The sequence below is a fragment of the Elaeis guineensis genome, chromosome 9 (genome assembly GCF_000442705.2).
Source record: "Elaeis guineensis isolate ETL-2024a chromosome 9, EG11, whole genome shotgun sequence".
Classification (NCBI taxonomy): Eukaryota; Viridiplantae; Streptophyta; class Magnoliopsida; order Arecales; family Arecaceae; genus Elaeis; species Elaeis guineensis.
The window spans coordinates 24,805,855-24,822,457 of record NC_026001.2 but is presented as its reverse complement, the minus strand read 5'-3'; the positions used below and the strand labels follow the sequence as shown (position 1 = coordinate 24,822,457).

Here is a 16,603-nt window from a genome sequence, read left to right as displayed (position 1 = left end):
GTGACTGGAAAAGGAGTGTTGACCGTTGGAGCCCTTGGAATAGCTGTTAGATCCCAAAACTGGTCATTGGAGAAGTGTAGAAAAACTAACCGTTGTGACTGTCAGAAGCCGTCGAGTCGGCTCAAACTGACGGTCTCGATTTGGCTCGATTTATATTCAAGCTTGCTCCATTTTCATTCGAGTCAGCTCACCTCAGTTATGCAAAATTTAATTTTTTATTCTTCTGAGAGAGTCGGCTCCAATTCTGATTGAGTCGGCTCGATCCTCAGAATCCAAATTTTTAGCCTTCTATTCTACTAAGAGAGCCAGCTCGGATTCAATGTGAGTCGGTTCGATTTCATGCTGAGCCTATGTGCCAATCTTTGTTCGTGCCAGAGTTGGCTCGATTCCTTTTGGAGTCCGCTCCAAACTTTCTAACTTTATTTTTCTTCATTATTTGATCTTTCAAATTTGAATTTCTTTCTTTAAAGATCTTGACTTAGTGAATTTTGAGGAGATCTTTTTCACGTATTATTTCTTCAATTTAAATATTTGCAAAAACCTACATTCATTCTTGAAATACATGGTTAGATTCATAATTATTCAAAGTTTGGCAATCATCAAAATCAATCATGGGGGCAATAAGAATCAATTCTTAACACTCAGTTAACCCCACCAGTTGGAGTGAAGATAAATTTTGATGGCTCTATCAAGGAGCATGAGGCAGATATTGGTTACATCCTTTCAGATCACTGTAGCCTCCTAATTCATGCTGCTAGTAGAAAATTGGCTACTCATTCTATGTCCTTTGCCAAGCTCATTGCAGCATGGGAGGGATTATGTGTGGCTTTATTGAAGTATAAAGCAAGCCAAGTTTGAGGATGGCTTGATGATAGTAATTACTTGGATCAATGAAAAACATGGACATATGCAGCATGCTAATTTTCTGCTGAAAAAATATTATGCAACTAAAGTAGGTGTTTTTGGTGTCTTAGGCCTTTCATATCTACCAGGAAGGAAATAGAGTAGCTCATGTCTTAGCTATTGAAAATTCATCGCTTGTCTTACCTGTACTAAGATTCCATTCCTTCATTATTTTTATTTTTTTTCAATTCTAGTTGCAATAGTTTATCTTTCAGTGCTCACCCATTTTAGTTAGATTGAGCCTTAGGCATAATATATTTAATTTTATTTTTTAGTTGGAGTGGAATGTTGATATTTTTATCTTATAATGGGAGAGAGAGTATCATTTTATAAATAAAGAGGGAGAGTTAGATATAGAGTTGGAGAAAACTATTTTTTTGCATGTGGAGCTTCTTTAGTAATGCGTCTACAGGATGAGAGGAGCCAAACTTATAACTTTGGCATGTTATTTTCTTTTGAATAAATTTATCTCTCTCCCAAATTTTTCTTCTACTATTATTTTTTTTACAATTCTCTATAAATAATTTTATTGATTTGGTTAGTGTTTGTTTTGGATCTTGGGCTAGCACAATTGGTCTACTCTAGGTAGCACATCGGGTAGTATAGCCAAGCAATGTGTGGCTATGATCATTTTTTTTTGAAGTATAATATTTAGAGTAGTGACTTGATTGCTGATGGTTCCTTTGTTCGTAGCTCGACATGATTGAATATCTTCTGATAATTTACTATGTGGTGATGTAAGTGTATAGACTTTTATTCAATGATTCAAGAGGTGCATTATTATGATTGATGCTACTACCATCTCTCTCAATGGGTTCAATGTGTCTGACCTTACCAAAAAGACTATGACTGCTTTAGTTACTATCACTTATTTACTTAAAGTTGAACAACACTAATTATTCAAAGTGGAAGCATATGGTCAAAGCATATTTGATAGTATAAGATTTATGGAATATCTTAGAAAAGGTAGAGATGATACTAATACATACTCTCAATAATGAGATTGTGAGAAAGAAGTAGATTCTGAAATTAAGAAAGGTGATGTGGATTATTTAAGTTTTAATTAATAGAGAAAATTATCTCCATATCTAGGATATTCAAGAGTTGAAGAAAGCATGGGATATTCTTTCAGCCATCCACTCAAAGCTCTAACAAGATGAGACATCATAAACAAAAATTATCTAAAAAATAGATTTTTGGTTTCAAGCTTTTCTAAAAATTCAGAATAAAAAATAAAATGATCTTAAAGATGAAAATTTGAAATGGGGAGTTTGATTAACTATAGACTTGTTCAAATTTGGAAGACTTGGAGCATAGCAAAATATATTAGCTCAAAAGTCAACCAAGTCCAGAAGAAAATTTGGAGTAGAAGGAGCTTGATTAGATGGATGTTCTATCAAGTTAAGAAAAGATCCCGTTTAAAGGATTAGTTGCTTCTGAAATTGCTTATAAAGAGCAAAGGATGCCTTGATTGACTCGGTCATATAAATTCATATTGATAAATCAAATCATGTAGAAGAATCTTATACTGAAGCTTTCCAATATATTGATATTTTATATAGAGATTTAGTCAGCCATGAAGCTGAAAAGCTGACTAATTTTGAAGTAGTTTTAGAGATCAAGTAGTAAGAAGATATATTTGATAGAGGTAACTTATGTTGTGCCTTGATATTTGACAAAATTTTAGAATCTTAGTTACTTTTGAAGCTATTCTAAAGTTCAAACAGTTGAAAGACTCAATGTGTGAGGATTTGATTCCATGTTCAAAAGAAGGCAATTATATGTATACATGGGGTTCTCAACTAGAGATATGTGAATATAACTAGTTTTTGACAACAAACTTTATAAGTGTGCAGGTAAAGGCCAATGCTTTGGTAAGCCGGTATTGTAACTAGCAACCTGATGTTCATTAGGATAAGTTCGTTACTCTATAGAATTTCAGTAAAGTGATTGTGGAGTCAGTATTGAGAGGAAGTTTTGGAGGATTTTTTTGATTCTAGGACATGCATCGAAAAGGACAAGTTAGTGAAGGATTATTATTTGAGTCAATAAAGGAGGTTCGCTGTTTAATTATTGGTTTGACAACTATTTTATGTTATTGTTACTACAGCAATGATAGCAATAGCTACTATAACATTTTACAATATTGATAGGTTCAACATCATCGGTATGGACTTCACAATAAAAGGAAGTGTTGGAAGTCCATTGCTTGTCCCACCTATACTAAGATTCTATTCTTAAATTATCTTTGTTTTTTATTTCAATACTAGTTAGAATAGCATATCTTTTAGTACTAACTTATTTGAATTGGGTTGAGCCTTATGATTAATATATTTGACTTTATTTTTCAGTTGGAGTGGGATGTTGATGTTTTTATTTTGTAGGAGGGAGGGTATAGTTATAAAATAGGAGGAAAGTGTCATATAAAGAGTTGGAGCGAATTATTTTTGTATGTGTGGAGCCTCTTTAATGAGGCATCTTTATGAGAGGAGTCAAACTCATTGTTTTGACTTTTAATATTCTTTTGACTAAATATATTTTTCTTCTAAATTTTTTTCTCATTATTTGATCTATTTGGTATTTATTTTAAATCTTAAGCTAGCACGATTGATATAGTAAAGATAGCATATCATTTTACATTCCTCACCAATCGGATTAATGGTTGAACAATTTGAAGGTTTGCCCAGCAAGCTCGGTGTTGTCAGTATGGACTTGCAATAAATAAGAGTGTTGAAAATCATTATTCATTTATTCTAAAATTTTATTCCTAATTTTATTTTTTTATTTATCCCATTTAGAATAGATATTCCTTATTCTACTTAGTTATTCCTTCTAAAATAGTTATTTTTATTTTTTAATGATTAATAAAGTTTGTCGTTTATTGGGCGTTGGTTTTTGGATTTAGGTAGAAATTAAATTTTTCATCCACATGAATCGTGATGCTCTATTTAAAGAGATCTTTGGTGTATCCTTCGGATAGTGTGGGAAAAATAAGGGAGAGAAAGAGAGTGAGAGGTATCTTCCTTAGTGAGGTATGAGATAGAACTTTCTTATGTGATTTGATTTTTTAATAAAATATTTTTTTCTCTCCTAAAATTTTCTTCCAACATCTTTTTATTGTTATTTATTATTTTTTGGTATTTTTTTACATACTAGGTTGGTATGGTTGATTTGCTCTAAGTAGTTTTACCAGTTTAATATTTTTGTATATTTAGAGCTATATGTACCCCTTAAAGATAAGTGGATTTAATATCCCTCAATTATTCCAACTTACAATCATTAAAATTTATAACTATACCTACATTTTCATCCTTAATAAAAAAAATAAAATTCTATCTAAATCGACTAGAGACACTCCTCAGCTTGGGTCACCATCTTGTTCAAAATAACAACACCACATTAATTAAAGAATATCCCATAGAATCAATAATGAGAGAAGTATGTTATTAATCTTAACATTACATTAATTAAAGAATATCCCATAAAATAAAGAATGAGAGAAGAATGCTATTAATCTTGGGAGTGAATTTTAGGATTTATCTAGTGTTGTAAAGATACAAGGTGAGCCTTTGATAAAGACTGATGGACTATAGAAACTTTACTTTCTCTAGCACTATGACAAGTATTGGAGTTTAAGTAGCGACAGCACTTTTGCAAGAGGTATATCTGTGGTTAAAAAAATCAATAAAAAATATTTTTTCAATAATTTGTTGTACTCTTTCTATTGATTTTGATTACTGTCAAATCTTTTATTTTTTTTTAAGTTTTAAGAATTTATATTAGTATTATAAGGTTGCAAAGTGAGTCTTTGACTAAGACCGAAGGACTATAGACTATAATTGGTGATGCTATTGAGTCCATATTTATATGGCTCTTTACTTTTCTATGTGCTATATTTATTGCCATTCTTATTCACTAATTTATATTATTTTTATATATTATTTACTTATGAGTTAATTATAGCTTTATTTATTTATTTTTTATAAATTGAACTTGGTGATAAAAATATGTACTTTCTTTTTTTCTTGGGACAAGAGGGACTTTTGTCGGTCAACACCTTAAAGGATATATTTATAGTTTTGTTTAAAAAAGTTAGATCTTCATTGTTGCTATTTTACTTATATGAAATATTCTTTTTTTATGAATTTTTTTTTGGTTCTAAAGGCGTTATATATTCCAATCATTCATGAAAGTTGACTTCAGAATCTTACATATATATATGGTCACACTTTATTACCTACTCATGTAAGTTTCTTCTTAGTATATCAGATGGTTTCAAGATTCATCATATATGCTTATAACAAAATTATTAGGCTTAGTATATCAGATGGTTTCAAATCTCTTGCTAAAAGATTGCTTTTAGTGGTTAAACTTGTTGAAAGATTATTTTGAATGGTCAAAATCATTGATAAAAATTTAAGAAAATAGCTACTAAAATTTTACTATCTCCAGCATTGTTAAAGCATCTGGTTAAAATAGCAGCAATACTTTTGTCAGAGGCATAACAGTAGTCAAAAAAATTGATGATTTTTTTTCAATAATTTTTCATATTTTTCTAGTGGTTTTGATTGTTGCCAAATCCTATATTTTTTAAATACACCACATAAGTCAAAGAATATCTTTAAAATAAAGAATGATGTAAGAAGGTTATTAATTTGGGAACCAAATTTTAGGAATTTATGTTAGTGTTGTGAAGATGCAAAGTGTGCCCTTTACCAAGACTGATGGACTATAGAAGCTAATTGATAATGCTATTGAGTCCATATTTATGTGGCTCTCTATTTTGCTATATGTTATATTTTATTATGATTCTTATTTATTAATTTATTGGATAAATTATAGAAATACTCTTTCAATTTTAATTTAATTTTATTTATATCTTTTTGATTTAAAAAAGTATTAAATTAATCTTTTAAGTTTTCAAGATATTCTAAAATGATCCTATTATCCACTTACTAATAAATAATATTAACTTACCATTTTAATGGATGAAAATACTTCTTGCTCACATAGGAGGGATTGCTGTTGCCCAGGTATGACTACCCAAAAGGGAAGGGGGTGAATTGGATATTTTAAAAAAATTTTAAGTCAAATTAAAGTTTTAAATAATTATGTACTTTTAACTTAAGTGATTTGTGGTGAGAACAATATATAGCAATAGAATAAAAATTAAGCTAAGTAAGTATTGAAAGTATATAAATCAAACACAATAGAGCACAATACAAATATATAAATTTATAGTGATTCGGAGCAACCCGCTCCTACGTCCACTCTTCAAGCTCTCCTTGAAAATTTTACTATAATCCCTTGACTATAGTGTGTTTATTTTTTTGAGGTCATAAATAAATCTAATTGATTTTTTCAAGCTCACCAACCATAACCCTACACCGATAGTTTTTTGGACTCACCATTAATCTAGTTGGTTTTCTAGACTCATCAACTAAAACTTTATAATGATTATTTTTCTGGACTAACAATCAACTCCACTATAATATCCAACTCAAGACATGAACCAACCCAAATTTTTCACTCCAAGAAACTTAAAAGAAAACAAAATACAATTCAGTATACGAAGAAAAAAAAAATGAAACTCTATTAAGCATGATGAAGAGGCCGAAGAATTGCTTTTTGATGCTTGACTTTCTCTTCTCTTGATGCTTGAGAAGATGCTTGAAATGTTGGAGAAGATCACTCTTAAACAGCTCTCTAAACAGTGTGCTATTTCCTCTCTTTTCTCTTTCTCTTGGATATTCAATGTAGCTCTCACAAATTTGAGAATATTTTTTTATAAATTTACTTTCCTCCTCTTCTAATTGATTTTTCATCTTTAAATACACTTAAGAATGGCTAGAAAAGAGGTTCTAGCCATTGGAAGGAAGAAAATAGTCGTTGAAGGATGTTTGGGGCAAAAAATTGAAGTTTCTAAAAATTAACCATTATAGTCTACTTGGTCGACTAACTTTTCTCTTAGTCGATTAAGTTTCTCACTGGATCGACTCAAAATTTTTTAATCGATTAAATTTTTAATCTTAAAAAATTTAATCTTCTATCTTTTGCTATTCTCTGAGACTGAGTCGACTAACTTTCTGACTTAGTTGACTAAGTTTGCATGCCAAGGATGTCGAGGGTCCTTTGAAGTGCTTTAACTTGACAATTTGAGGAGATTTTTTTATAGATGAATTTTTTAATTTAAGCATCTGAAAATTTTTACAATCATCTTTGAAATGCATGATTAGTATCATCTATATTCAATATTTTAGAATCATTAAAATCAATCCTAGGGTCAACAATCTTCTCCTTTTTAATAATGACAAAACTTTGAGTATATGCGCAATAAAAATAAATAATATATTTAGCCAAATTGAATCATGAATGATAGAGTGAATATATATGAATTCATACTTTATGCATGTTCTTAAGTAATCTTTAATTCATTGCACATTTTATATATATACTCATATTAAAAAATATGTCAATTGGAATCAATGAGTATTAAGATTTTAATTATCAAGTAAATGAGTATCTTAAGCATTAATCCATTAAGTATATACTCACCATCTCTCTCCTCCTTTTTAACATCATCAAAAAGATCAAGTGGAAGTTCAAAGATCATTATCAAAATCAATTCAATCAATTCATCAAGACGTATATCAAAATAAGAGATGTATCAAAAATATATCAAGTAAATCAATGATAGTATCAAAATAAATAAGAGTTACAGTTTTAAATTCACGTCTTGAGTAAAAATTTCTTTAATACAAATGATCTTACAAGAATTTTTCAAAATGTATCAATTTTTTTTTTATTATATTCAAATTTTCAAATGAGTTTCAAAATTGAAAGTATGTATCAAATTCATTTCTTGGAGTAAGAGTATGCTTCAAGTTCATTTTAACTCCAATCATTTGTCAAAAATGATCAATCAATCAAATCATGTAAATTAAATTGAATGATTAAAAATATATGAAGGTTCAAATTAAATAAAGTATAATATAATTATTTGAGAATTTAAGATCAAAATTTATTTATCTTATCATCAATAGAATTTTCAATCAAATCAAACTAGATAAAGTATAGAAATTATTTCTCCCCCTGTCTCTTTAAAAACAAGCATATTTAATATGAATTTAACCACTAAATTCAGAATCTATAAATTTTAAATTCAAAAATATTTTTAATTAACTAAATATTTTATCTTTAATATTTTCTCTCCCTTAGTTTTACAAACAAAGCTATTTCAAGCATCTTATGTAGGGAATGTTAAAATATTATTTAATTTATAAACTTTGCAATCAAAAAGATCCTTATACAATCATGCTTATTTCATTTTAATTTTTTTTTAAATAATAACATGATATGAGGAATTAAATAAGCATGCTGAATTTAAAGTAAAACTTATATTTATAGCAATTTAAACAGAAATGATACATGAAAAGAATATATTGATCAATACATCAAAACTTTCAAATCATAAAGCATGATAATTAAGAGCTGTGATAAATCATCAAAATTAATGAAACATACTCTAAAAACTTTCAATAAATAGTGATGGTATGATGTAGAGAGAGATTAGCTTTTACTAAACACATCATCCATCCTTTTTAAGTCCAAAGCATCCATTCTTTAAGAGTTTGATCCCTTCGAGCCATTGGATGCCTGATATACCTATAAAATCATTTTCTAAGCTTTAGTACCCAAACCATCTTGGGTTCATTGGAGTTAGTGCATATGATTTTTTTTGAAATCTAAATTTATTTAATCAAAGTATGACCATTTCTTTTAACATTACATTCAAAAATTTTATGACCTACTTTATTGCATTTAAAGCAAACTATAGAATGATTTTTATGATAACCTCTAGTAAACATATTTTTGATGATTTTTATTTTCGTAAGGTATTAAAATCAATTTTAGTTTTGTCAAAAATAGTCTTTTGATTATTTAAAATCAATTGAAGCTTTTATGAACTAAAAGTAAACTTTTCAAGTATAGACTTTAAGTTATCAATCTCTTTTCTTAGTTTGTTATTATCTTCTATGAGAGATTTTTTAGATTTTTTTTTGCTCTAATAGAAAATTTTGATCTATTTAATTCTTTTTTCAACTTGAGATTTTCTTCAATTATAGATTTTTCATATTTTGAAAGAATTTCATTTTCTTCAATCAACATTTTCATTTCTTTCAAAAGATCATCTTTTTCGATCAACATTTTATTCTTTTCTTCAACTAAAGAAAGATTAAACCTTTTAAACTCTTTGTTTTTCAGTCTTAACTTTTTGAATTCATACATTAAATCATTAAAGACTTGAAACAACTCATCAAAAATAAAATCGAAAGAATTTTTAAGATTTACGTCATCATCATTGGCCATGAGGCAAGAAATTATAATTCTTTCTTCCTCTTTCTTATTTCTTCCTTCTTTATCTTGCTCTGCCTTAAGCAATACTTTTTTTTTATTTTCCTTCTTCTTCTTTTTTTTTTCCTTCCATCCTCATGAGCCATGAGGTATAGATTGGGATGAGCTTCTTTTTCTTCTTGGGAGCTTGATATTTTTCTTTGATTTTCTCCCTTATAGATTGTTTCCAATTGATCCCATATTTGTTTGGCTGAAATACAAGAAGAAATTGCATTAAACTCAATAATATCTAAAGAATAACAGGGTATATTCATGACTTTAGCATTAAGTTGGATCATTTTCTTATCATGGTCGATCAATGCATTTGAGGTGTGTGAGTCATCAATTATAATCTTTTATAAGTTATATTCATATGCTTGTATGAAGATGCGTATGTGTGCTTTTCAATAACTATAATTTGATCCATTTAATAGTGGGGGATGATCTATAGAATAATCTTCATTAAATAAATATTTTATTTGGATTGTCATAAAATCTTTAGCTCTTGACCGTTAGGTCAACAACTAATATTAGTGTATTTGCTCTGATACCAATTGTTATCTAGGTATGGTTACTCAAGATGGAGGGTGAATTGGATATTTTAAAAAATTTTAAGTCAAATTAAAGCTCTAAAAAATTATGTGCTTCTAACTTAAATGATTGTGTGGTGTGAACAATATATAGCAGTGGAATAAAAACTAAGCTAAACAAGTATTGAAAGTATGTAAATTAAACATAATAGAGCACAATATAAACATATAAATTTATAGTGGTTCGGACCAATCCACTCCTACATCTACTCCCCAAACTCTTCTTAAAAATTTTACTATAATCTTTTGACTACAGTGTGTTTATTTTTTCGGACTCACAAATAAATTCAGTTGATTTTTTCGAGCTCACCAACCATAATCCTACACTGATAATTTTTCGGGCTCACTATTAACTCAGTTGATTTTTTAGGCTCACTAACTAAAATTTTACAATGATTATTTTTTCAGACTAACAATAAATCCACTACAATATCCAACTCAAGGTTTGGACCAACCCAAGTTTCTCACCCTAAGAAACTTGAAAGAAAATAAAATATAATTCAGCATACAAAGAAAACAATAAATGAAACTCTATTTAGCATGATGAAGAGGTCGAAGGATTGCTCTTTGATGCTTGATTTTTTCTTCTCTTGATGCTTGAGAAGATGCTTGAAATATTGAAGAAGATCACTCTTAAACAGCTTTCTAAACAGTGTGTTATTTTCTTTTTTATTTTTCTCTTGGATATTCAATGTAGCTCTCACAAATTTAAAGATATTTCTTTATAAATTCATTTTCTTCTCTTTCAATTGATTCTCCACCTTTAAATATACTTGAGAATAGCTAGAAAAGAGGTTCTAGCTGTTAGAAGGAAGAAAATAGCCATTGGAAAGTATTTGGGACAAAAAGCTGAAGTTTCCAAAAACTACTTGTTACAGTCCACTAAGTGGACTAACTTTTCTCTTAGTCGACTAAGTTCCTCACTGGGTTGATTCAAAATCCTCTTAGTTGATTAAGCTTTTAACCTTCAAAAATTCAATATTCTGTCTTTTACTGTAGTCTAAGACTGAGTAGACTAACTTTCTGACTTAGTCGACTAAGTTTGCGTTCCAAGCATGTCCAAGATTTTTTAAAGTGCTTTGGCTTGGCAACTTGAGAAGATTTTTTTTATAGATGAATTCTTCAATGTAAGCATCTGAAAAATTTTACAATCATTTTTGAAACACATGATTAATATCATCTATACTCAATATTTTAAAATCATCAAAATCAATCCTAGGATCAACAGTTGCCAATAAGAAAGAGGTGGATATGGAGGGAGCCATCGTGAAGGAAGATGATAGGATCACGAAGGTCGGCATAGAGAGAGAGGATGGCATCAAAGATCTCATGGGTGAGATTGGAGGAGGAAAAGAGGATGAGGAGAAAAGGAAAGAGGAGAAGGAGGGATCACTAGCAAGGAAGGGGTGGAGGTGAAAGGAGCCACCATGGAGAGATACTTTATGGATGGACTTGGAGGAGGGGGATAATGAGGAGAAGGGTGAGGAGAGGAGAGGAGAGAGAGAAAGATGGATGACTAATGAGAAGGGACAGAGGTGGCGAGAGCCGCCACGGAGGGAAAGGGCTTATGAGTGGACTTGAAAGAGGAGAGTGAGGAAGAAAAGAGAATGAGAAGGAAGGGGAGGAGGGGAGCGGGGCCACCGATGAGAAATGGATGGATCGAGGTGGAGAAAATCATCATGGAGGGAGAGGGCTCATGGACAGCCTTGGAGGAAGTAGACAATAAAGAGGAGAAAGTGGTGAGAAAAAAGGGGAGGAGTAGGGATGTATTACCGATGAGAAAGGATCCTGGTGGAGGGGGCTACCGTGGAGGGAGAGAGCTCTTGGGCGACTTGGAGGAGGAGGATGAGGAGCAATGGGTGGCAAGAAGGGAAGGAGGGGTCGCTGGTAGAGAGGAAAGGCTTATGGATAAGCTTGGAAGAGGAGATGAGGAGGAAGGGAAGGAGAAGAGAGGTGGTGCGGACATCAGAGCCATCAAAAATCGACAACATAATTTAAGTTCGATTTGGATCGAAGAAGCCTCATTAAATTGATTCTACTTCAGTTATTTATTTTTAGTCAATAAATTTTAATGCATTTGGCTTTGGGTCCATAGGGCCATACTTGGATTTGTCCACGTCACCTTTGGAGCCACCACTCTCCACATGCCAAGAGAAGAAATATGCATGCCAGCATGTGCCGTGCTCATGCCAAGTTGTGTCAAGCATCAAGCACCCACATGGAATTCCATTTCTTCCTTAGAATTCCTTAAGAGTTCTTGGCTACTTACTTATTTTGTTGAAGGCTGATTTCTTTCCTATGATAGATTATAATGCTTTACTTTTTTGTGGAGGGTTGATTTCTTCCTTGTAAAAATAAGAGATTCCTAAACAAATAAGACCCTTAGAGTCCTATATAAATCATTGTATCTTTCATGAAAGAAAACAATGAATGATTTTACAAACTCCACAAATATTTGTGTCAATCGCTCCGAGAGGGAGAGGGTGTGAGACCCAAAATCGCCCCACAAGGGGAGGGTGTGAGGCCCACTTTCTATCCTATTCCTTCTACTTAAGATTCAGTGTTCCTGCGACTCTGATCGACTCCACCATCTACCCACGCAAGCCTATTCCGTCAAGAGAAGATCTGTCTCCTCCAGAATTTTCATCTGTCGTGCTGAGAGAAGGAGTGATTTCTTATTCTACAGATCATATGCTGTCAAGGACCTTCGTTCCTTAACAGTTGATCTTTGATTTTTTTTTTTAATCCGATGTTGGTAAAGACCTAGTTCTTTATCGATGGATCTGTTTGGTTAAAAGATTAAGAACCCTAATCAGAGTAGTTTCTTAACTATCACGATCCGGATTCTTATCATCTTCTTGGATTTTCTCACGGGTTTAATGTTTTATTTTTCTTGTTCTATTCTTATTTCTTTTTTTGCATCTACTCTGAGCATGTTTAATTTCTGCTATCTGTTTATGAAATTTTCTATTACTAATTGTTTAATGATCTCTCGAATGGTATTCGTCTGTATCATTTAGATTGATCTCGCTTTAGTCTCGTATCAATCAATCACGCCTCTGAGCAGAGTATAAGCAACTATACTGTCTGTCCTGGGAATAATGAGCTCCTGGCCGGACGTGATTTGTTGTTGATGAACAGAAGAGAGCTTGATTATTAGGATTGATTTTCTTTTTAGGATTGTCCCGCATCAATTTGGTATCAGAGCAGGTTGATTAGGGCTTTAGTTTAAATTCAGCAATTTAAATTTTTGCAAGTTAAATTTTCGTACTCTAAATTTCGTACTTTACTTTCAAGCATTTTAATTTTTATTGCACCTTATTTCTGCATCTTAGAGTTGCATGACCACTAGATCAGGTACTTGGTACCAACATCCTACTTCCCATCCAACACTAATATGGATCCCAATATAGCAGCCATCATTAATGCTCTGACTGAAAAGTTTGATGACATAAAAATTTTATGAAAGCCATGGATGAGAGAATAGTGGTATTAGAAGAAGCTAGGCAAAAATAATCTGAACCTAAGTCTCTCCGACTACCTATAGGATAAAGAGGTAGGAATCTAGAACTTGATCGACCTATAGGGGCACATCCGCACCATAACCAGTTCGATCAAGATGAGCATATTCTTAGGAATGTGAAAGTCGAAGCCCCAAGTTTTGATGGTTGTCTAGATCCGAGAGAGTACCTAGATTGGGAATCAGGTATGGACCACTACTTTGGATGGTACGAAATGTCTGAAGCAAGGAGAGTTAGGTTTGCTAGGATAAAATTGGTGAGGCAAGCCCGATTTTATTGGAAAAGTGTTGAGCGTCTTCTCAATCAGAGAAGACAAGATCCGATAGAAACCTGGGATGAGATGAAAGAAAAACTCAGAGAGAAGTACCTCCCCACCTCTTACCAACAAAGACTTTTAGATCAATGGCAGAGGCTTACTCAAGGGAATAGATCAGTCACTGAGTATATCACGAGATTTGATGAATACCTCATGAGATGTGGAGTAGTCGAAGATAGAGTTGTTACCTTATCTAGATTTAGAGCTGGATTACGAGAGGATATTCAGCGTGAGCTCTTTCTGCGAGAGGTAACCACGTTGGAACAAGCTTATCAACTTGCCTTAGATTTTGAAAGATTTTCTAGATATTCGACTCCCCATCGTCCTGAACCCAACCGAGTAACCCCTTCTAGATCGAGACCTAATATTAATCAAACTCCTAGTAACAGACCTCCACTTACAAATCCTATTGGAAGAAAAGAAGATAAAGGAAAAGGAGCTATAGGAGAGTTATCAAAAGGAAGTAGTTCTCGATCTCATTGCTTCAAGTGCCATGGTTACGGTCACTTTGCTGCACAATGCCCCAACCGATCATTATTCGTAGAAGAATTAGAAGGAGAAACTCTAGAAAATATTGAGGAGGAAGTTTATGAAGCTGATCCAGATTTAGCCAAGCAATTTGAGAGTACTGAGGACATCCTAGGTTATGCCACACCTGAGTCAGACCTTAGGCTTGGAGTCGTTAGGTATGTCCTAGTCCAAACTAAGGAAAGTAAAGACTGGCGTAGGACCTCTATTTTCTATACCTTCATAAAATTTGGCGATAAAATTTGTAAGGTGATCATTGATAGCGGTAGCTGTATCAACGCCATCTCCACCGACACGATTAAGCAATTAAGATTAACTCCTGTAGATCATCCTAGTCCATACCGTGTGTCTTGGATTGATTCCTCCTCTATTTCCATCAAATTTAGATGCCGTGTGCCCATCCAGCTTCATTCCTATCAGGATCATGTGTGGTGCGATGTCTTACCCATGGAAGTCGGAAGTATCATATTAGGTCGGCCTTGGCTATTCGACAATGATGTTACGATTTATGGCCGTACCAACTCCTGTAGCTTTACTCATCAGGGTAAGAAGATCACGATTAATCCTTCCCCACCTAAGGCTACTAATAGAAAGATAGGCGATGGACCAAAAGAAAATCTTAAGAAGAAAAGCCTCAATCTGATAGGGCTAAAGAATTAGAGACGATCATGAGTGAAGGATCACCAGTTTGGATGCTTGTTGCTAGAGAAGTTTGTGAGGATTCTAAGGTGGATTATCCTAAGAAAGTAGCTAGCCTTCTTGCTGAGTTTCATGATGTCTTTCCTGAGGATCTTCCAGATTACTTACCGCCTATGAGAAACATTCAACATGCCATTGATTTAGTTCCTGGATCTACCCTACCCAACTTGCCCCACTATAGGTTGAACCCTAATGAGCATGCTGAGCTACAAAGACAAGTTGGAGAGCTGATAAAAAAAAAATTGTGAGGGAGAGTTTGAGTCCTTGCGTGGTTCCTGCACTACTGACTCCAAAGAAGGATGGTACATGGAGGATGTGCATAGATAGCCGTGCCATTAATAAGATCACCATTAAGTACCGCTTTCCCATCCCTAGGTTAGATGACATGTTAGATATGATGGCCGGATCCACTATCTTTTCTAAGATCGATCTTAAGAGTGGTTACCATCAAGTAAGGATTAGACCGGGAGATGAGTGAAAACTGCTTTCAAGATAAAAAATGGTTTATATGAGTGGATGGTGATGCCATTTGGATTATCTAATGCCCCTAGTACCTTCATGAGGTTGATGACCCAAGTACTACGATCATTTATAGGAGTATTTGTAGTCGTATATTTTGATGACATTTTGATCTATAGTCGAACTAGGGAAGACCATTTAGATCACCTCCAAAGAGTGTGTCAAGAACTTAAAACAGAAAGCTTGTATGCTAATCCTAAGAAGTGCGCTTTTATGACAGACCATATCATCTTTTTAGGTTTTGTTGTTACCCCCAATGATGTATCTGCTGATCCTGAAAAGATTAGAGCAATAGTTGAGTGGCCGGTGCCCAAGAGTGTGCATGACGTGCGGAGTTTTCATGGATTAGCAACCTTTTATCGTAGGTTCATAAAAGGATTTAGCACCATAGTCGCTCCCATCACTGACTGCATTAGAAAAGAAAATTTTGAATGGACTAGGGCAGCCAATAGAGCCTTTCTAGACATTAAGGACAAGATGACTCATGCCCCAATCTTACGTCTCTCTGATTTTTCTAAGATTTTTGAAGTAGCGTGCGATGCGTCAGGAGTTGGGATTGGTGGTGTCCTTAGTCAAGAAGGTCATCCGGTAGCATACTTTAGCGAAAAACTTAACGATTCTAAACTCAAGTATTCTATCTATGATAAGGAGTTTTATGCGGTAATTCAAACTTTAAGATATTGGAGGCATTACCTACTACCGCAAGAATTTATTTTGTACTCTGACCATGAGGCCCTTAGATTCCTGAATTCTCAAAAGAAATTGAATCATAGACACGGTAGGTGGGTCGAGTTTTTGCAAGCCTATACTTTTATTTTGAAACATCGTGCAGGTATAGAGAATCGTGCTGCTGATGCCCTGAGTCGTCGTCATACTTTGCTGTCCACCGTTAGTATAGAAGTTGTTGGTTTTGATAAGGTTAAAGAAAATTATGAGGAGTGTCCAGATTTTGATGACATACTTACCGCTTTACGTAAGGGGCCATCTAGAGAATGTAGTGAATATACCCTTCAGGATGGTTACCTATTTAGAGAAACTAGGCTGTGTATCCCCCGTACATCTTTGAGAGATTTTTAGTTTGAAAATTACATGCTGGAGGATTAGCTGGACATTTTGGTAGGAATAAAACTATA

General features: G+C 33.0%; 1 protein-coding gene across 1 annotated transcript; it reads left to right on the top strand.

The window, feature by feature from the left end:
• Positions 1–11,530: 11,530 nt before the first annotated feature.
• On the top strand, positions 11,531–16,308 carry LOC140851480 (uncharacterized). Its single transcript, XM_073243016.1, has 3 exons — positions 11,531–11,840; positions 13,474–14,063; positions 16,303–16,308. The coding sequence occupies exons 1-3, from the start codon at positions 11,531–11,533 to the stop codon at positions 16,306–16,308; spliced, it is 906 nt and encodes a 301-aa protein (XP_073099117.1).
• The last annotated feature ends 295 nt before the right edge of the window (positions 16,309–16,603 follow it).